The sequence below is a fragment of the Theobroma cacao genome, chromosome 1 (genome assembly GCF_000208745.1).
Source record: "Theobroma cacao cultivar B97-61/B2 chromosome 1, Criollo_cocoa_genome_V2, whole genome shotgun sequence".
Lineage (NCBI taxonomy): Eukaryota > Viridiplantae > Streptophyta > Magnoliopsida > Malvales > Malvaceae > Theobroma > Theobroma cacao.
Window position 1 is genome coordinate 1491300 of NC_030850.1, and position 21260 is coordinate 1512559.

The 21260-nt window shown below is 34.0% G+C and overlaps 2 protein-coding genes and 1 long non-coding RNA gene across 11 annotated transcripts; 1 reads left to right on the plus strand and 2 right to left on the minus strand.

The window, feature by feature from the left end:
* LOC18610914 (U-box domain-containing protein 5) lies at nt 1976-8114 on the minus strand. Of its 9 annotated transcripts, XM_018113871.1 has the most exons (8): nt 8097-8114; nt 7721-7780; nt 7155-7224; nt 6602-6678; nt 5808-5993; nt 5383-5490; nt 3561-4732; nt 1976-3046 (listed from the first exon to the last, which is right to left on the minus strand). In XM_018113871.1, exons 4-8 carry the CDS (start codon nt 6656-6658, stop codon nt 2296-2298), a joined length of 2274 nt encoding a protein of 757 aa, XP_017969360.1. In that variant the 5' UTR covers nt 6659-6678; nt 7155-7224; nt 7721-7780; nt 8097-8114; the 3' UTR covers nt 1976-2295. The 9 variants fall into 9 exon arrangements, with proteins under 9 accessions (XP_017969360.1, XP_017969358.1, XP_007046913.2 ...); XM_018113869.1 differs by having other exon boundaries at nt 7155-7780; XM_007046851.2 differs by lacking the exon at nt 7721-7780 and having other exon boundaries at nt 6602-6674; nt 8097-8112.
* On the minus strand, nt 12631-19682 carry LOC108660493. The gene is made up of 4 exons (XR_001926275.1): nt 19459-19682; nt 19203-19246; nt 14816-15441; nt 12631-13079 (listed from the first exon to the last, which is right to left on the minus strand). It is a non-coding gene; the product is annotated as an uncharacterized LOC108660493 (long non-coding RNA).
* Nucleotides 17130-18003, plus strand: LOC18610915 (protein RADIALIS-like 3). Its single transcript, XM_018114440.1, has one exon. The coding sequence runs from the start codon at nt 17488-17490 to the stop codon at nt 17737-17739; it is 252 nt and encodes an 83-aa protein (XP_017969929.1). The 5' UTR covers nt 17130-17487; the 3' UTR covers nt 17740-18003.

Consider the following 21260-nt stretch of genomic DNA (forward strand, 5'->3'; position numbering starts at 1 on the left):
ATGTTGAAATTGACTATTACCATAACAAATTCGCAATAATGAAACCAAAGCAGCAAGTTAAAATATTGTCGAGAAGGAAAGGTAAAAATGGAGAGTGATCTGCAGTGCAATTGCTACTGATAACATACTTTGATATTTAAATTACAAGTTTCAAGCGCCCTGCATCACCATAATTGCATGTGTAAACTTTTTTCTCTACCTCTACTGCCTCCTTTAAAACAAGGAAAAATGGGAAAGAGACATAAATAAGCCAAACCTCAGTATCGCTGGTAACTGTCCATTTCAAGTTTCACACAACCAAAGAAAGTTTGGAATCTGGATAAAGGGTAGCAAGCAACTAAATGTTTCTTAAAATTACAAAGCAACCAGCCAAGGATACCCTGCAGTATCCTGTGACTGATTCAGGGACAAATCTGTTAAATAGATGCACTTTTACAGGTATATATGAGTTTTATATGGATTGAAGCTCATAGAGGATAAGAGGTAGGGGGCTGTTTAACAGAAGGATCTCTGTTTTCCAGGCAAAGAATATTTGCATGGATATATCGAATGGATTTATATAAGAGACCCACCGACAATGTGTGCCAAATTAGGGCAGCATAAAAACAAATCCCACCAACCAACTGCTTTTCTTTTTAAGAAACTCACATCACAAGACCTAGGTGACAGCAAGCTTCTTTCATGTATTTATACTTTAAATTATTCAGAAGGAACCAAAAATGAAGAGTGCTGAAGAGTTCCAACTTTTTAGTCACAAGTAGTATTTATTTCTATAGTAGTTAACTTAGAAAAAAAAAATAACCCAGAGATGGGAGCACCATTTAGGTTTTATTTGGACCATATTTGGTTTGGTTTGGTTTGGTTTGGTTTCTTTCTTGTAATCCATTTTGCTCTCACACTTCATGGAAGATGGTTTCATTAGTGTTTTCCAGAGGGTTTTGGTAGAAGCATGGGCTGTTATTTTTATTTTTTACATGAACTTAAATGGTGCAGTAACAGTTGGTCACCAATGATGGGGTAAAAAGGAAAATGAGGGACAATGTCACATTAACAATGATGGAGAAAGATATAGATTGCACAAGTTAGGGCCCAGCTACAGTTAGATGTAAATAGCTTCGAATAATGGGTATGAGGATAAGTGGTGGTAGGGTAGGAGAGCATGGGTAGGGGGTCTGTTGGGAGGACCTTCACCAACTTCATATGGGTATGTCTCCCCACAAGTTTTGGCCATGAAGGCTCCTCACGAAGTCATGCTGATCAGATTAATTTTCAGTGCCAAAACCCCACCATTGTCTACTGTCCCCTGCCAACTCATTGAATTAAACCTACCAATGATCGAAACTTGCCCATCAAATTCTTTTAATTCTACTTCTGCAAATTTTAGATCCATGATTGCAACTGACTTTAGCTCAGTGGACCCAAATTGGGGAAAGGGTCGATCAATTATGATAAACTTTAAAGAGAGGAAAGCACTGGATATGAACTTGTCATCTCCTCTATAGAGAAGTTGTAAGAAAAAAGCCTTTGAAGAAAAGGATTTGCAGACACAATTTGCAATATGTAATAGAAGCCTTAACCACCTCCTTCCCCCCCCCCCCACCCCTGAATGTTTTTGTTCTTGCATTTTCAATGAAAAGAGCATGTAGGCGGCAGTGATGTTTACCTCAGTAGTCCTGATAAATACCTGCAAAGCTCACACGCCTCATAGGCAACACTGTTCTGTTTGTGATCTTTCAACTAAATTGACAACATATAAAAATCAGCACGACAAATAGAAGAATTTTGCTCATGTTTCTTCAGGAAAATGGGGATGTGATGTGAAAGGATTGAAAGGTAAGAGATCATGAAGAATGTTTTGGCATCATGATTAAGTTCTCAAGGATAAACAGAAATCTAACCTTACATATCAAAACGCAAGAAAGGCAAACAGGTACCATTTGGTCTCTTTTCCTATAGATCACTAGTTCTGTGTTGGTTCTATGTAAGGTCCAATAACATACAAAACTGCCAAAGATTACGCGAAGAAGGTACAATGAGAAAACTTCAACTCTTGCTAAAAACTGTACATTCTTAAAAATTATACAACCAGAAAATGACAGCAGTTACATCATAAATAATCAAATCTAGGAAACTAGATCATGGAATTTAGTGCTGGAGCCAGACAAAATCATTCACAAACTAACTACAGTTTTGTTACAGTATGATGATATTGCTGCCACATCCCAGTAAGCAAATCCCCTCCCAGGCAGAATATTTGTTAACTCCAATGTCAATAGAGAGCAGAAAATCCAAGTTTCATTTCTTCTTTTTTGGTGCACTGGATTTTGAGAATATTGGAAATTTCACTCCAAACAATTTCTTGTGAGACTTCTTTTCTTGGTAAGCATCATCGGATGTGACATTGTCGGATTGAAAGCATTCTTGTTCATCATCATTAGAGTTGGTATCTCTAAGAAGCCGCAGCAATTCGAATGCACTTGCCTTTCCTCTTTCACTCCCATTAACAGATACATCAAAAAGAGAAGGGAATATATCACACTCATCCATCACTAAGTGACAATATTCAACACGTTGTGAGCACAATACAAGGAGAATAGCCAGTGCATGCTCTTGGTCCTCATAACTGCCAGTCTCAAGTAATGTAGCAATAGAATTAATGCATCCGGCAGTTTGAGTAATAGAAATCCTAGCCTCTTGGTTACTGCACAAATTTCTCAACATCACTAAACAGTGCCTTGCAAGAGTAGTGTCTTGTAAGAATGGAACAAATTTTGGGATGCACTCCAAAGACACCAAATTGGAACAAGCATCATTGCTCGAGGACAGATTGCGCAAAATTTTAATGACTTGTTCCTGGAAATCTTTGATCTTTGAGTCAAGAATAATTAAAAAGGAAGCAAGAGCACCAGATGCAGCAATCTTAGATCTACAACTGTCATGGCCAGACAACACTTCCATAATGTCAAGAACCTCTTTAGTTACTTCTGAGTTGATAAACAATGATAATAGACTATACACATTTTCATTTAAGTATCGTGTGCCACTCCTGCAAGAAGCATCAGAAAGCAATAGAAATGTCGCAGATAAGTCCCTCTGTTTAAAAAGATACATGATCATAAATAAAATCAAGGGATAACGGACACAAACAAAACAAGCTTTAAATGATCAAAAGACATCAAGTTCTGTAATAGACATCACAAGTGATGTAGGACAAGTAATCCAAAACTAAAAACACTCAAAAAATTTTCAAAATTCTCAACCAAGTTCTCAACTATCAATATCAAATACTGAAATACTTAGAAAATATAAAAAATTCAGCAATCTAAGCTTCCTTGTAACTAATATAAAGTCTCGGTGTGAGCATGAGAATAATCAGGAGTTTTTTAAGTCTTGAAGGGAAAAGTACTGACAAGGAAATTAGAGAATACCAAACTAAGGAGGAAACAACTAGCACATTGAACTAGTCAGCACAATTTGGAAGGTACAAAAACAATAAAAAAATCATCCCAAACTAATGACATCTCACATCATAAACTACTGCACATTAAAGAACATATTACCTCTTTTTGCTCAGAAATGTCAATAACAACTGAAATCCAGCTCTCTGTGCTCTTATATCATGTAAATCACGAGCACAGCTCACAAATTTAGTCACAGGCTCAATGAAATTCTTGGATGACATAGACAGACAAGCTAGGTCATCACATCTCAAATTATTTTTCATTTCTTCAACCATATTGTATTGGGATTCCCAATCAAGCTCAGCAAGGTTAGATAGAGACTCCAAATCCATCTTACTTGCATCAGTGGGAGATTGATATTGGCAAAGATCATCAATGGTCTGCTCTGGTATCAAATTTAAGCCATCTAAAAACTTGTTACGTGATGCATCTGAAGTATAACTAGTATCTAATGATCCAAGTGATATATTGCTTAAGTCCACTGGAAAGCGCAGATCATTCATAGAACTGCCCAAACTAGCTATGGAAGTGGAAGAAGTTTCCAACGATTGAAGTACATGTGATTGTATACTTGGGTCCTGAATAGTAATTCCATACTTCCTGCACCATTTTGATATCAGATCCTTCATGACAGCATTTGGGGTCAATGATAGATTGGACAGTATCTTTTTAGTTTTTGGGCATGTATTGTTACCGTCATCAAACCACTTCTGGATCCAAATCCTTTCAAATGTTTGTCCAGAAGCAATGACAACAGGATCATACATCAATCTTGAAGAAATGGGGCACTGATATTCCTCAGGAGGTATAATCCTACTGAACCTATCAGCTTGAGCTTCATACTGCTTATACTCCCTATGAGATTCCACATCAACAGAGTGAGTATGCACAAAATTAGTACAGGGGTCGTTAACTGCAAATGATCCTTCATTCTGATCAGTTGTGTTGTCTGTTTGCTCTCGAATAATCAAGTTAGCATACTTCCTCAACAGATACAAAAGATATTTTAAGATCTTTCCCTTTTGTTGGTCAGTGTCTTTAACCTTTTCCAGCAACTTCCTAATAGATCTTTGCTCTATCAAGATGGCTTTTGAAGATGAAATATGAAGTCGCGAAGCTGCAATTTGAAGAGCTTTCATTTCAGCATATTCCATTGAATCCGACGCTGCAGCTCCCCTCTGGAGCAATTCTCTTACAACCTTCCCTGCCTCTTCTTCAAATTTATCGGGGACAAAATTTGCAGCTCGCAGATCATCAACAATTTGAGAGATCTGCAATAACATGTCATTATCAGCTTGAAGAAAGAACTCAACATGATGAACAAAGTTAGCTAAAACTAAATATAATTGATTTGACAGTTAGGTGGCTCCACTGGGACCTGGAGGTAACAGGTTCAGGAGCAAAACAGCTTCTCTATGGAAAGCATACATCTGACCCTCTTAAGCACCACAAAGGGAGAGCTTCATGCACTGAACTTTCCTTTACCCTTGTTAACTATCGCGAACTCCAATTAAGAACAAAAGGCCCAAAACGTATCAAATAATACAGATTTATGGTTGCTTTTCCAAAAACTTATTTTTGGAGAAGGCAACAAATGGACTAAAAGCAGGGGAATCTAGAAAAGGTCAAAAGTCTACAAATTATCCAAATTTGATATTTTGGCAACGCCTGATCATCCTAAGTCAGTGTACTAAGAACAGCTCAACCCATGTATCAGGGAATAAACATGTGCAATACAAAGAGTTCAATAGGTGCATGCTAAAATGGCTAAAGATAAAAGACAAACTATTCTAAAACACATGGAATTTGAGCCATCATCTGCCAGCTATTTGGTTGGAACAAGAAGAAAATGAAAATACAAGAAATTGTTTGTACAATGAAAGGTGAATAAAAGATTAATAAGAAATGTAGTTTGACAAACCTCAACAGCCAGCATGACTGGAACCATACTCTGAATTTGGCATAAACTTTGTTCGAACAAGTTCTTCGATCTTTGGCATCTTGAAACTATGGCATCTGTCGTTATTGCCTGAAAGTAATTGCAGAGCACTATCAACCACAAGGTATAACTTGATCAATCAAATGAATGATGAAATAAGGAAAAAGGAAGATTTCAATTTAAGCTCATAGACACCAACAAAACATTTCATACAGGATCAATGCCTATTTAAGAGGCCAAAAATGAAAGGTTGAACTCTTTGGAAGACGACTTATCATCAGATTGTTAAAAAAACTGGCTTTGCAACAGCCAGGTCATAATCATTTTTAAATAAAATGAAAATAGTGATAAACCTTGCCTTCACAACCAGTAACCACAAAAATATATGATTAACTACAAAAACACACCAGATAGAGTTTACTGGATTCACTGCAGTACTGAAGAAGTGACTTTGCTTTCACAATTGCATTGTTCAGTGAACATAGTGCCTTTATTCCTGAATCGCATCTAGGTCGAGCAGCTTCAATTTCCGGAAATATCCTTACAATTCTGTCAACGAACTTACCAAGCTCTGTGCACATCATGTGATGCACCTACAATCATCAATGATAATTCTGAGAAAATTTTCATCTTTAAAATATTCAAAAAGGAAAGTCAGCTCAAATTTGAACTTTGTTCAATAAAATTCTCCAATAATTGTGAAGGCAGACTAAGTTCAAAGACACCCTAAATGTTTGTGAGAGAGTAACAGGGATCCATTCTACGTTTTTGAACAACGACAAAACACAAGCTTTCTCACACTTTTATGACTTTCTAGTTTAACTCAGCCATTAAATACCAAAGGCATCATAAAGGAAAATACATTACATTTTCCTTATAAATATTTAAATTTTATATTGTGCATAAGTAGTTAGCATACCCATTTTAGATGCCTATCAGACACCTAAAAGCAGACATGGGTATGAGGATATGATCCTCGATATATAAGCAAAAACTCATGAAAAATTGAATATATCCAGCAAATATGTCATTTTACTCATAAATAATCAAACTATACAGTCATAGTATGACTTGTCATGATTTATTTTCTTGTTCCAAACAACATATTTTTACAATACTTAGGCTGCCAACCAAATAGAATTTCTTAAATCTAAAATAACAAGTTGGAACAGAAAAAGAGAACCACACCCAAGAATTGTACCTTAAAGAAACTGGGAATTGTTGGAGTCTCCACTACTTCAGCAGCATCAGTCCCCATTCAAAAGATAGGTATCCTGACTAAAGAAACAGAACATAAGTCAAAAAGTTAACCAGATCAGAAACTGCAAAACAGCAGGGGTTACCAAGCAGCTAAAAGCTTATCACAATGATTATAATACTCACACATACCAAACTTCTATTAAGCTATAAAAGATGAAACATTTCTAAGTGTAGATTTATGGTTTTCATTAACCATGCATCCTTGCTCATAGACTTTGTGGTGAAACTTCAGTCAACGAGGAAAGATATACAAATCAGACAACATATGAACCAGGCATTAGTAACCCCCGCCCCCGTCCCCCACCCATCCTCTTTCCAAAGGGAAAAAAAAATCCAACATATATCACCAAGCTTACTCATGATAAAAATTCATAACCATACAATATGCTTTGAATATTTCTTTCATCAGGAAGTAAGCTTTTGAACTTAATCATCATAAACAATAATGGAAATTGGAAACAAATTAGAGAGGGAAGGGGAAGAGAAAAACTCACCTTGTGATGCGGAAACCAGAACAATGATGAAGAAAGTTCCCCCTTTTTTTCTGTATGTGTATTTTTGAAGCTGTATAACAACACCAAATATACAGAACTTCAACCACCAGAGAGGCAAAGATTCTTTAAGTGAGCAAACCAAATACTTGGCGACTTAAATAAGTAAACACTTCAGAGAAGATATCATTAGAGCCTCCAGAGAAACAGCGACTCCCACCTTGCCCAACAGTCAAACGACCAACTTTAAGACAAACCCCTCAAAAAAAAAGCTAATTTTTTTATCAACTCCAAAGCAGAATTCAAGGCATCAAAAGTAATTGTCTTGCAGCTCTACCATAGATGAGCAAGGTAAAATGGAAACAATAGTTCAAAAAAAGCTTTATATATGACCAAGCCGATTGCATAATCTCCTTGCTCATATAAAAAAACACACACTTTCTTGATCTTGCTGATAATCCCAACACTCAAAAACCCATCTTAACAACCATAGATGAATTTTAATGTAAAAGACCAGAACCTTAAAAAGGTGAGATAATCCCAGAAATGAAACACCTTCAATAACCCACCACAAAAATTAACCGCCAATCAAAACCTTTGGCTCTGAGAGCCCTTCAACGCAGGGCAACCTAGGAAAACAAAAACCCAGAGAGAAAAATCAGAAATTCTTTTATAAGTGAAAGCAAAAGTTGCTTAAAAATGAGCGGTTGATTTTTTTTCTCTTTTTTTTTTAAGACAATGAAAGTCTTTGCAGAGAAGAAATTATAAAAGAGAAACGAAAGAAAGTTTCTTACTTTTTATTTTAGACTTAATCATAATAAAGATAAAACAAAATAACAAAGAAAACAAAGACTCGTCAACGAGCTATCCTTCTCCAAAGAGAAAGTACCAGGTCCTCCTTGGTCGTCCTTAAGCCAAGGACTCTTATGACATTAGAGTACATACCTTCTCCAAGACAAGAGACGTCTGAAACTGTCACTGGAGTTTTGAGTCACATGCCTGTGATGTCCGTGATGGTTTGCAATCGTCGATTTTTTCATGGACGATTCCAAGGTCTACTTGATCCTTGTGTCGAATCCAACGGTGATTAAGATTTAGGGAGTAGCTCGTGATACCAGCCAGATGATAAATATAAGCTGACGTTTCTATCTTTGGACAACGCAGTCGCTCTTGAATGGCCAAGCGGGGACTTCGCTTTATTAATGCATGAAGTCAAACGAGTGCCCAATTGGAGAAAAGTCCCAACACCCCAGTTTTTGTTGCTCGTTCAAGTTGAGATATTTCCATGAAATTTAATTTCTTCTACTAATTTCTTGCTAACTTGAACTGGCAGCAGATGTTATCCTTCTCATTCTTCTTTTTGCTAAGTTTAAATAAAGTCCTAACATCTTATGATTTGATTTTCAATTAGACCCTATAGATTTTTTTTCCAATTAATATCATGAAAATAATTTCTATTCCTATAAGATGTTAAGTTGTCAATTTTACTTAATAAAATTATAAAAAAATCTTTAAACATGAACAAATTAACAATTTAACTCTTGAAATAGAAATTGTTCACAATATATTAATTAAAAAAAATCTCAAAGTATTAATTGAAATAAAAAAATACAAAACATCATGAATAAAATTGAAATTATAGAAAATATAAGCAGAATTGACCTTTTAAATAACGAAATCTCACATTCTATAGTTTGTTTTATAGATTGTTTGCTGACTAATTTCAATATTTGAGAATCCCATATTCCATTGTCCATGTTCCAATGTTTTGTTGCTAAAAATTCCACACTTACTTATTTAAAACATGCGAAGTTTCTAGTTCAGAATCATCTTACAGCAGCCAAAGACTGTTTCTCTAGTGGGAAAAAAATAAGAAAGTTGGTGGCGGTGTAGGTTTCTCCGGCCATTATTTTCTTATAAAGAGAATAATAAATTACGCATTCTCATAATTTATTAATTAAATTATTCTATTAGAATTTGTCAGGGGGCCTAGTTGGTATTTAATCTTATTCTCTCCCCTATTCTTTTGTGTGGTTGGCTTATCAAAAGGCTAAAAAGCATAGGGGAACCACAAAGAGAAAGAAAAAAAAAAAGGGTAATTTGATGTGACTCGTGGGGCCTACTTGAAAGTCTAGCCTGCACAGGGGAAGCAATAGTTTTAATCGAAAAGAAACACCAAGAACCCATTTCAGGCCCAAAACAGTCTTCATCATGAGATCAACCCGAAATGCAAATTCATATCATTTAAAGCACAAAAATTGAGCATTAAACAAATAGGGATTGGTGCATGCTTTTAATCATCACAGGGGAGAGTAAAAGCAAGCATTGTCACCCGTCACTAGAGAATTAAAACGTTGACCGACTAATTATGAAATATGTGAACAACGTTTCAGCACAATGATAGCATGAGTGGAGTTTGTGACTAAATGCGAACTTAAATGTTTTTCGGCTTCATTTTCCGGAAGAATCCTCATCACCATTAATTGTTTCTATTTCTCTAATCATTACAATTCTAATGAGCAGAGAAAAAAGACTTTTCACACAAATTTAACACGTTTATCTTATTAAGTTAGTGTTCTGAATTAATTACAAGTGCATATTGTCCAAAATCGATGATTAAACATCATAACATAAAAATAATACTGTTTCTCCATTACTCAATCGAACTCTTGTATTTGTTAATTGAATTTGAATGGTACCTATTAAATTTTTATCTTTTGTAAAGTATTTAAAAGAGTTTATCATAATAATAAAGATATACTATTTGAAAATGTTTCTACTTTATTCAAGCAAATTGAGATAAATTTTTATTTTTTTATTAAGTTTAATTAAATTCTTATATTGTTATTTTAAATTAAATAAATCTTTATGATTCAATTAATAAAAATATCACTTGTTATAAAAAGTGAAAAATATCACATTATCATGTCATTTTATCATATAATAATATATCATGTCATTATTCATTATGATATGTTAATATGTTATATTAATATCAAATAATATAAAATGACAAATAACATATGATATTTTGATTAATAATAGTTAGTCAACTATTGATCATAAAAATTTATTTAATTCAAAACAAAAATATAAACATTTGATTGATAATAATAAAAAAGTATAATTTTTTTAAATAATTAAAAGACTTTTTTAGATATTATACTTAAAATAAAAGACAGTTTTTTAATTTCATAAAATCAAACATAGTATAAGTCAAAAAGAAAAAAAAAAAAAGCAACAGCAATATATGAGCATGCATGAATCTAGGGCTTTAAACTCTTACCTTTTTTGGGCGAAAGGTAGTAGCACTCAACTTAAATAGTGCTATTTAACATCTTCCTAACAAATTGAAATATGAAAGGAAAGGGAAACAAGTTACTACTTTCTACTTCACACGAATAGTATTATTTAACATCTTGCTAAGAAATTGAAATTTGAAAGAGGAAGGGAAACAAGTTGCTCCTTTCTACTTCACACGGGGTTAAAAAAATCTCAATTTGATATAAAAAAAAACCAAAAAGATGATAATAAAATAAATAAATTTAACATTTGAACATTTAATTTATTAATTAGTGTATAATTGTCCTATTTAAAAAAGTATGAGTTTAGATTCTCCTTCTCTAAAAAGAAGGTGAAATTATACAATTAGTCCTTATACTTTTATCAAAATGGTAGATTTAGTTCTAATATAATAATTTGTAAAAATTGAGTCATCATATTTTCTAAAATTGATAATATTAGTTTAATGTATTAAAATTTTTTTATTATCTATGTTGATATGGTATTTAATTGTATTGACATAACTTTTTTTTTACAAATATGATAATGAATCTAATGACATTGCAATGATAAAGTGATATTTCACAAATGATGTAATAATAATATTAATATGACATGACCAAGCTTTGACATTAAATTTATAAATATGGACTTGAAGTTATCCAATGTGAGCTTATGGTTTTAAACAGAACTAGAAAACAAACATATTTAAAATACGAATAGATTTATGAGATTTAGGGAAAAAAATGTTATACGATAGAAAAGAATAGAATTTTTATACTCTTTAATTTAAAACAATGATAAATATTATGAAACAAATCAAAAATGTCAAATCATCATTAACACATCATATTCAATACAACATCATTCAAAAATGTTATATCAATATAAATAATTAAAAAATTTTAATACTGTTAACAAATAGAACGATATTGTTAATTTTTAAAAATATAAAAATTTATTTTTTATAAATTATTATATAAAAATTAAATCTACTATTTTGGTAACGTATAAATACTAATTCATAATTTAACCCAAAAAAACCTAAACTTAGACCTTGGGCTCAAAAGAAGTGGAAAACGAAATGGGCTTTTTCCACACGACGGTTAATAAAAAAATAAATTTTCTTGAAGTAACTTAAGGATTTCAGGGCCCACCAGCAATTTCTTCGTCCCACCCTCTACCCTCTTTAGGCATTTCCACAACCAAAATATCTTTTTTCACATCCAAAGAGACTAGCAACAGTAATGTAGATAAGCCTTAACGAAGTTCGCGTAAGAAATTCAAAACGCTGCATTAGGTAAAGAAGAAAAGATCCTTGTTTGGGCTTGGCTTGATTCCCAGCCATAAACCCATGGCTGCTTAATGCTTTTCCCAACTCTTTTCCAAGCAAATTAAAGAGAAAGAGAGAGATACAAACAAACAGTCCTCACGGCTCTGGGGATGGGAAGGGGGACCATGGAAAAGACCTTCCTGTCTATTGTTGTCAGCTTTAAAAATAGAAATAGCAAAGGTCCCAGCAAAAGAGAAAACTGGTGCTTTTAGGTTTTAGCCTTCGTGTATTTTCTGGAGAGCTCATGCAATTGTTTGTTGGTTTAATTCTCACTATGAAGCAAACAGTGAAAACTGGTGACTATTTAATCTAAAGGTAAGAACAAAGCCAGTTGCATTGAAAGGAAAACTAAAATCTATTGCACTGAGGTTTTGGAAAGAAATTGAACTTTTAATTGTCCTCTTGTTACACGTTTTGTTCAAAACTTATTGCTTCCAGTCTCACGCGTCCTCCTCATTAACCAGACAGAGACGTGACATTCAATGCGAGCTTCTTCTAAGGTCCTCCTTTAGAAGACCTTTTCAGAATTTTTGATCAATTAGAACTTACGGGAGAGCAATGACACTGCCCGAGACTATAACAAAATAAAGACTTTCTCAATCTCATTTATGATCTCTTTTCAATTTATTATTATCACACGATTTAAATTATTTAGAGTGATTTTATTTTCTTATATTGTTTAATTTCTTCAACACAGATATCAATCACAGGTACTACTTAAGATTTTACCTTCGTCACCATAATAATTAACAATTTGCATTGAAAAAACCAAAAGACCTTTTAGAATAGAATCACCCAACTCTTACTAAGCAATTATATCATGAGAATAATGTTTTCATGAAGTCAATTAAATCAGTCAAGTTGATTGGGAGACTGCAATTCTATATAACTTCCTAATAATGTCTGGCCGAATAATTAAATTCTATGCATCTTGAATTGTTTTGCTACCATAGGTAGACACTCACCTAAGCAGCAAAGCCTTTCTAAAAGAGCAACAAATAGAAGCTAAGTGAATGGAAAGCGTTTTGCGAGCATTGCAAGCCTTACAAAGGCCAAAGAATATGCTCCCATTTGCTTTCGAAGCCCGACGTTTCTATATTCTGTTTGTGATGTTGAATTGTTGACAATGACATCATACTCTATAATTTTATGATCAGCAATCCTCAAATACATGAATGATTTTTTTGACATGGAAAAATACTAACCAGAAACAGGCAACTGGCTGCTTCACATTGGGACAGTGCTCCGACAAGCAAGTTTGTACGTTGCAACTCATAAATGTTGATCCATACTTGCAACAAGACCTACATGCACTGCAAACTCCTCCGATTAGTTCTCTAGAATTTGAAAACGCCAAGACTAGAATACAAAATACAATTATTCACTAACTTTAATCTCATACCAAAAATAATTTTGCCAAGAAGAAGAAACAATAATTATATAAAGGGTAGGGTTACATGCACTCTTAAGGACTCAGAAGTCAATTTTTTCGCTTGTCCCTAATCACCATCCATATCATTGAGCACGCAACTTGTGATTAAGGACCAAAGGGAGGGATAAATTGTTGGAAATGCACATAGAACTTTTATGTCCATAAAAGGCCATTAGATCTGTTCTTTCTTCCCCTTCCGGTGGGTGACAGGCTGACAGTCATGAACTATACCTAGTAGCTCCATCAAACTAAGCTGTTTTACCCCTGTTTCCTTAATAGTTCAGGGACAAGATACCTTCCTTCAAAAAAAGGGAATGAGAAGGCAGAGCCGGGCCATTGAGGGATGAGACAGCGGAAGCCCTGGACCATAGCCAACTGAATGTGCTGTTGCAGCCTATAGGCATCTTAGGAGGCCCAAAAGGCCTACATTTATAAAACCCAGGAGGGCAGGGGCCTAAAGGAAGAACGTACACAAACATGGAATAAGTGGCGGAAAACTGCTGCCAGTTGGGTTTATCATGGTCTTGATGACAATACAAGAGTACTGTCTCTCAACCCCCTCGCAATAATTGATTCAGAATCTTATCCAACCGATCCAGGCCACAGATCCATTATCTGTATCACCTTAGAAGTCCTCAAATTGGTTCCTAGCTAGCTTTTAACATAGACTAATATGCATGCACACAATTGATTGGTGCATGAACCCTAGTACCCTGCGAGTGTATGCTTTTCTACCCTTTGCAGAGCAAAAATCAATGAAAGATCCTTTGCTCCCTCGATCAGATTCAGTTGTTATTAACATTTTCCTAAACGGCTAAACCATCTGTTCTTTTGTTCAAAGATTCCCTAAAAGGTCTTATTCTAGCAGATGTAGACTAGGCAAAAGCAGTGAATTTACTTTCATTAATTTCACTGCCAAAGGTTAAACTTTACTGCTTGATTGACCAATTAACAATTAAGATTAGAATCCAAGTCGTCAGCCACTAATATACCTACAGGTTGAATTTCGATACAGGTCTGTGCAGACATCATCTATTCTTTGAATATGGAATCTAACCATAAAGGAAATAGAAAAAGGCTATCCAGGCATCTTCTTTTGACATATTCTGTCACTTATTTTTGGTAAAATATATAGCAACCGTGAAATTAGAACAATCTCTACCAAAGGGAAATATGGGAATCCATCGTGATAAGGATTCCAAATCTTAGCGAGATGAGATAAAACAATGCAAATGCATATTCGCTCCTCATTTACTCAAGCCACTGTCATCCAATGATTAGCCCCCAAAACTAAGCTTCTCTTATTCTTTGACGCCAACTAGCCAACATATTAACAATTACTCATGAAAACTACATTTGCACAACCATAGCTTCCTGAACCTCCTTGCCACTTGCCAGTATGAAAGGAAATATGGGTCAAGTGAAAGTTGAAAAGATCAAATTGACAGCAGGGCAGCCAGAGTTGTATGGTGAGGAATTATAGCTAAGTACTCATGTTAACATATGAGCGAAGTAAAGACAATTATTCAGTGAACGTATATCAACTTATAGTATGAATTCAGAATAGAAAGCATATAGCAACAAAAGGATACAAAAACTGAATAAAATTTTCCGTACCTTCTTCCTTTAGTCCGGAAGCAATTTCTGGATTCTAGCAGTGAAACATACACATGATCACAGTTCCACTTGCAAAAGGTTAGTCCATCTAGCCACTTGCGCAGTCGGCAAGCAAGGTTCTGGGTAGCTGCCAAGATATTATCTTCAGTTGAGAATCTATATGCCTCACATTCCAAGCAGTAATTTACTTTTTAGTAAGAATTCAGTCCATATCTTGGTTAGAATAAAAGCAAGTGGAAGAATCAACAGTCACAATCTGTGTACCATAGAGGGGAAAAATTAAAAAAGCAGCAAATGATAAGATTCATCAGCAAGAAGATCTTCCAAGATTTGGTAGCGGCCCAGTAGGATGCCCATTGACAAACTACATAAATTCTTATCACTATTGACTTTGATTATTTAATGTATTACATGAAGTATGCAAACTAAAATCTGCACGTGTACAAAAAATAAACAAAAGAATGGACCTCAAAACTGAACTGACTTATTAGCAATCCCTTTCGGTGGCCTAGTCCTGGCTTTAAGGTAGCAAAGTTTGAGTGTTACTAACATAACCTCATGCCGGTTCGCTTCATCATCATTAAGACCTCTTCTTCCCTCCAACATCAGATAATCGCCTTGTTATCCTGGTGCATTGATGGTGATCACTTTGGAAACAACAAGATAAAACAGACAGGCACATGTTAAAGAACTTGACACAATCAGACTCGAGTGATTTCTCTCTATCAAGCTTGCCACAGGACATTGTGCAGAACACAAATACATGCTGGAAAGATACAGAGCCGTTGTCAACAGCTGTTATAAGGTTGATCTGCCTGAAAGTGTGCTAGTTGTCATTTATAACTATGGTGCTCCGAAGTAGGAAGCAACTCTTATCCAAGTATACTTGACAACAAAATCGACTTGATTAATTTGTGTTTTAGAGCTATTTTCTACTGCTTCCACCGTCATAACAAGTATCCTGGAAGCCCTCATTCTGCTGGCATGTGATGGCCCTATGGCCCTATTTCTTCTCTAATTTTAAGAGAGGACTGCATACCTTTTGCCTTAATTCCTATGATGCAACTCAATGAGCAGTTAAGAGGTTCCCTTAACTGAGAGCTGATCAGAAAGATTATATGTACTTTGAAATTACTCAATTAATTAACACATTAAACAAATTGTGACTTTGTTGTCCAACTAAAACACCAAAAGAAACCTTATGAGTCGGTCTGCACCTTAATTTTGCTTCTAAACACCATGTCCTTACCTTAAAATTCAACCCTCTTCTTCAGTTCAATAAGCAGGCCATGTCATCATCTATGTTTCACAAGAATTCATCATAACTTTGACAGCGACTGCAAGGTTTTCAAATTTCTTTTGAGACAAGGTGAAAGCATATTGATTTTAAAACTTCAGTCCAAACAAAACTTGATGTCAAAATCAACATTGAGATGCTTCTAAAGATATTTGCCCCTCCTAACACTTCCCCGTTATCTCCCACCCCCCCCCCCCCCCAACCCCACCGCACCCCACCCCACAAAGAATAAGAAAGCAAAAAGAAAAAGGAAAAAGATTATTCATAATGAGGTGAGGCAGATAGCCCCTTATCCGAAAGGCCAACTGCCTATTGCTATCGTTACTGGGAACTGGTGGATGATGAAACAACCTGTAAAACAGCTTTAGCACTGCAAATAATGCTACAGATATATCACCATCTCAACTAAGAAATAACAATCATTTTCCTTTATTAGTTGAAGATATTCCTGTGGGAGTTCTAGCTCGGATTAGTCCACACACTCATGGAACAATGCCAAGTCCTGCTAAGGGAGCCATACAAGTTGGCTGACTGACTGGTGACTTGACAATAAGGAAATGAGCTGTATCTTTCTGAAAGCCAGCTAGAACCATTAGCAAAGGCTAACTAAGAGTGAAAAAATTCTTCACATGCTTGTGACACAAGAAAAACAAATAAAGACACTATGACAAGTAAATTATTGCACTTGATAGAAGAGATTGACAAACAAGAAAAACCGTAAGCTGCTAGAACTTCAGTTTAATTGACCTCTTGTTTAAATTATTCTGATGATCCCTTTCATACTAAATGAAAATGTGAGTACATTATCTTTAGCTAATGACAACCACTGGTTAGTCTAATTGATGCATCATTAGAAAACAACACAATATGAGTTTGCTCCAGCTAACAGTATCTACATCTGATATTTCTTCTCACTTACTAGTAACTAACACGGCAAATCCCACTTGCCACTGACCTAATCAAGGAATACGGTTTGGTTTAAAAAAATATAGACTGTCCTTTGATACTGATTCTTCTCTTTTACTTCTTGTTCCTTGTGCTGCTCCATCTTGTGGTTCCTAAGGGGACGGGTCACATTATACTCTGCCCTTTTGGAGGATATATTCGCCCAACTGGCTCAACCCCACCACACTTTTCCTCCTGCTTATAAGGAGCTCCTTTCATGATATCTTTCCCATACCGCCCCTTGACTTCAGTAATCTTCGGTGAGAAAAACAGCCCATCTTTTCCCTTGCATCCTTTTTGCAAGTTTCAACTTACTCACCCTTCCTTTCAAATTCAGACGCCGACATAATTCTTTAACTTTCAGCCTGTCATTCTCCAGAGCTTGTCACTAAATCCTCTGATTTCATTTGCTGTACTTAGATTTTCAGTAATGGCATCCAATTCTCTCACTTCTTCCCGTAGCTCTAGCTCCTCCTGGACACCTAAGCAAAACAAATTGTTCGAGAAGGCTCTGGCTAAATATGACCAGGACACTCCTGATCGCTGGCATAATATTGCTAAGGCTGTGGGAGGAACGTCAGCTGCGGAAGTCAAGCTGCAATATGAGATCCTAGTCAAGGATCTCAAAGACATTGAGTCTGGCCGGTACCCATACCCATATCCCAGTGGGAGCAGCAACTAAAGCAGTGAGTATACAAAACAGAGGTAATGTGCTGGTTACTTTATACCACTTAGTAATGGACCCAATAAATAATCAGCTCACATCCAAAACCACTTTCCACGAGTATTTACAACTCTATTTATTTTTCAATATTTGCAAGTTATCCACAAGCACTTCAGATAACCAAGAAGTGAAGGACAATGTAAATGAATGAATTTCACATTCCTGATGATGTGCTTTCATTCTTTTTTGTAATAAATAATAGTTTTGCGTTAAAAGAAAAAATGATTCTGAGAATTATCTATGACAGGGTATCCATGAAGTATATCCTTGTCCTTCAGCTCCATACTCCCACAAGAACTCTTACTCTTAAATCATACACCGCCAACCCCAAGTCCTTAAACAGTGAAAACTGAAGTCCCCTTGTGGGTCCATAGAAGAATCCTCGAAGTGGGGAGAGTGCCGATTTTTTTTTTGGTGGTCCATCAGTGGTTTTTCTTTTCCTATTGAGCATTAGGCAGCCATCCTGTTCACCTAACCGCTTATCAAGTCATCATTTAATTTAATGTTTTTCCTGACAAAACTCCTTGGAACTACTTATCCTGTCTCTGAGCCAAACAAAGCCCACATGAAATCTAATCTTACCCTTTTGGATAGCATGCCAGTGGTTCCATACATTACAAGTTCAAACAATTCCCATGTGAATATCAGAATACAAAAAAAACAATGCCTTCTTTTGTTTGATTTGAATGGGGAGTCACTCGCAAAAACTGAACTCAATAGTTTACAATTGTCATTCTGTCTTTCTAAGTCACTTAAAACTTGGAACATTTTTTAATAATTTTCTGTTTTTGTCTTTACACGCGACCAAACCAATTGCTTTCCAACCTATGTGAAACTATGGGCTGCATTATTACCTAATCTGATAATGTTTTAATTGTTTTTTTTTTTTTTGAATCTTCAACATTTGTGTTTCTGTCGTAACTCTTTGGATATGGGTTCAAGGTTTTCAATGGGCTACATAAAATACTAATTAAAATGTCTTTTCGAAAGTCTACCCTGTTCTATTTGTCTTTCAGGTTCCCTGAAGAGTCAAAGACTACATATAGGTGAAAGAACGTGATGCAACCAGAGACCTCTGTCCTCCATTGCAGAAAGACTAGCCTAGTAGAATATTCCCTACCAAAAAATGTTCAAAAAAATTGGAATTATTCCCCGCTGTAATACTATATGCTGTTATTACTATTCGCTCTTATATCTCTTTGTATTCTCCTTTGACCCTTGTCTAGTGAAAATGTCAACTATTGTATTATGGATATATAATTTGCTTGTTTACTAAAAATTATTAAGTTAAAAAAAGAAAAAAAGCCAGCCTACGTTTGAATTTACAATTAAAAGATAAGCAGTAAATAATCCAAAGAAAATTCCATAAATGAGCCAAAAGAAAACTACTAGTTAGGTGATGGTTGAAGAGAAATTGGAACCTGGTTAACCGCTGGAAAAGCAATCCAATCGACAACCGGTTGATCTTGCAAATCAGCAAACATGAAGAAGAATCCAAGGAAATATTAGTACAAATAATTGCTTAACGACAAAAAAATACTAGTACTGTAATCATATTTGGATGGCTCGTGATCAAACATCAAATTTTATAAAGGAGAAATTCAAACAGTTTCTTCAATTTCTGGAACAAATGCGCATAAGACTAACGAAAGGAAATTAAAATATCTGACCTCTGACCTTATCATAGATGTCGATTTTAATTTCGATTCTCGGTCATTTCCTAAAGCGATCGGGTTTCCACTGTAAAGAGGAGTCTGCTGTAATCGTTATGAAGGATTTCGAGAGAAACGGGAACGACGGGAAGAAAAGAAGTTAGACAGGAGAATTGAAATTCTAAATGAACCGAAAATTACGGTTAAGCGAAAATTTGGGCGGGCGAGTGAGGGGACGTAACCTTAGGGTTTTTTGTGGCGGGAACTGGTTTTCTCAAACTTTTTTCTTTTTCGTGCCAATGTTAGAAATTTAAAACGCCTTTGCATTTAAAAATAATAATAATAAAATTAAATATAAACCGGTATCCGCTGGAAAAATACTACTCTTTCGTTTTTTTATTCATTTTATATATATATATATATATATCTCAATTTGAAGTTCCTTTTAAGATATTTAATACTATTATTTTTCTGTATTATTAATTTATTTTAATATTTTTTAATTTTTATATTAAATATTTTGTATCATAAAAAAATTAAAATTATAATATAAAATAAATTAAAATCAAAATATTTATTTTAAACTCTAAAATATTTAAACAAAATAAACATTTACAAACGAAAACAAAGAAAGTAATAATACTTAAGATAACTATTTTTTTTATTTCATATATATAAAACGTACACTTATACTTTAAAATATGTGTACATTTAAAAATGATTAATTTTAAATTAAAAATTACATGATTTTAATTTTTAACTTATTAAAAGATTATCATTGTAATTTGAGCCTTTTTTTAAAATAATCAAAAATCTTTATCAAGTTCAATTCAGGATAAAAGAAAAAGTGAAAATTTAATGAAATCAAGCTTAAAACAGGTTAAAAACTCCAAATTGGTGCCCCAAAAAAGCCCAATAATTGTATTAGCTTTAAAATTATATTGCAGTATTAACATCTTTTATATATATATTGCAGTATTAAAAGTTCTAATCAATGGTCATGTAAAATTTTTTTATAATAAACCTAATTTATCAGAAAAAAAGAAAAATCATTTAAACCTGATTAATGGTAAAAAACTTGATTAATGTTAAGCAGGTTTACAAGTCTAGTATGTGTATTAAAATTACTAACAAGACAATAAAATCACTTGACATTTGTTTTTTCTCTTCCTAACTCTTTCTTAACTGTTGCATATTTAATCTTATATTATTATTTTGGTACTCATCATTTACGTTTGTCACAAAAGAAATTCATCTTAAATGGTAAAGTGAATAAATTTTCACTTGTCACCACTTAGATAGTTTAACTTAGAATGGTAGCATTGAAATATTCAAGTTATTTCATTCCTTTTTATCACTAAAATAAAATATTATTTTCATTTACTGATCTCCAATATGCTCTAATATACATATAATTTAGTTTTGAGTTTAAATCAGATTTTTATATTATACAAATTTTGTCTTATTATGTTTGTCTCTTACTAATGTTTTTAGTCAAATAAATCTAATTTTGATAAAAAATTTTAATAAAATCATAAAGTTAAAAATGACATTACAACTTTTGAATTTTAAACTTTTTCAAACATATTTTTTAATTTATAATTTTATATATTTTTTAAAAATAATAATTAAAATTGAATTCAATTAATCATAAAAATCAAACAAAGAAAAATAAAATGAGACGAATATAGTATCAAACTATAATGTTAGTCTATCCAAGCTCTAACCTAACAAACTATAGAAATATGTACATAATAAAATGAATATAAATCAGATGTACACTAATAAATAAATATATATAATTCTACTTTGAAAAAAAAACTTGGG

What these genes read in the sequence shown, in the direction of transcription:
- LOC18610914 (XM_018113871.1), bottom strand. Translation starts at nt 6,658, where the DNA reads ATGGGGACTGATGCTGCTGAAGTAGTGGAGACTCCAACAATTCCCAGT. An exon ending in CAATTCCCAGTTTCTTTAAG is followed by an intron (nt 5,994 to 6,601) that starts GTACAATTCTTG and finishes TGATGATTGTAG; the next exon opens with GTGCATCACATGATGTGCAC. An exon ending in CAGTCATGCTGGCTGTTGAG is followed by an intron (nt 4,733 to 5,382) that starts GTTTGTCAAACT and finishes ATGTTATTGCAG; the next exon opens with ATCTCTCAAATTGTTGATGA.
- LOC18610915 (XM_018114440.1), top strand. Translation starts at nt 17,488, where the DNA reads ATGGCATCCAATTCTCTCACTTCTTCCCGTAGCTCTAGCTCCTCCTGG.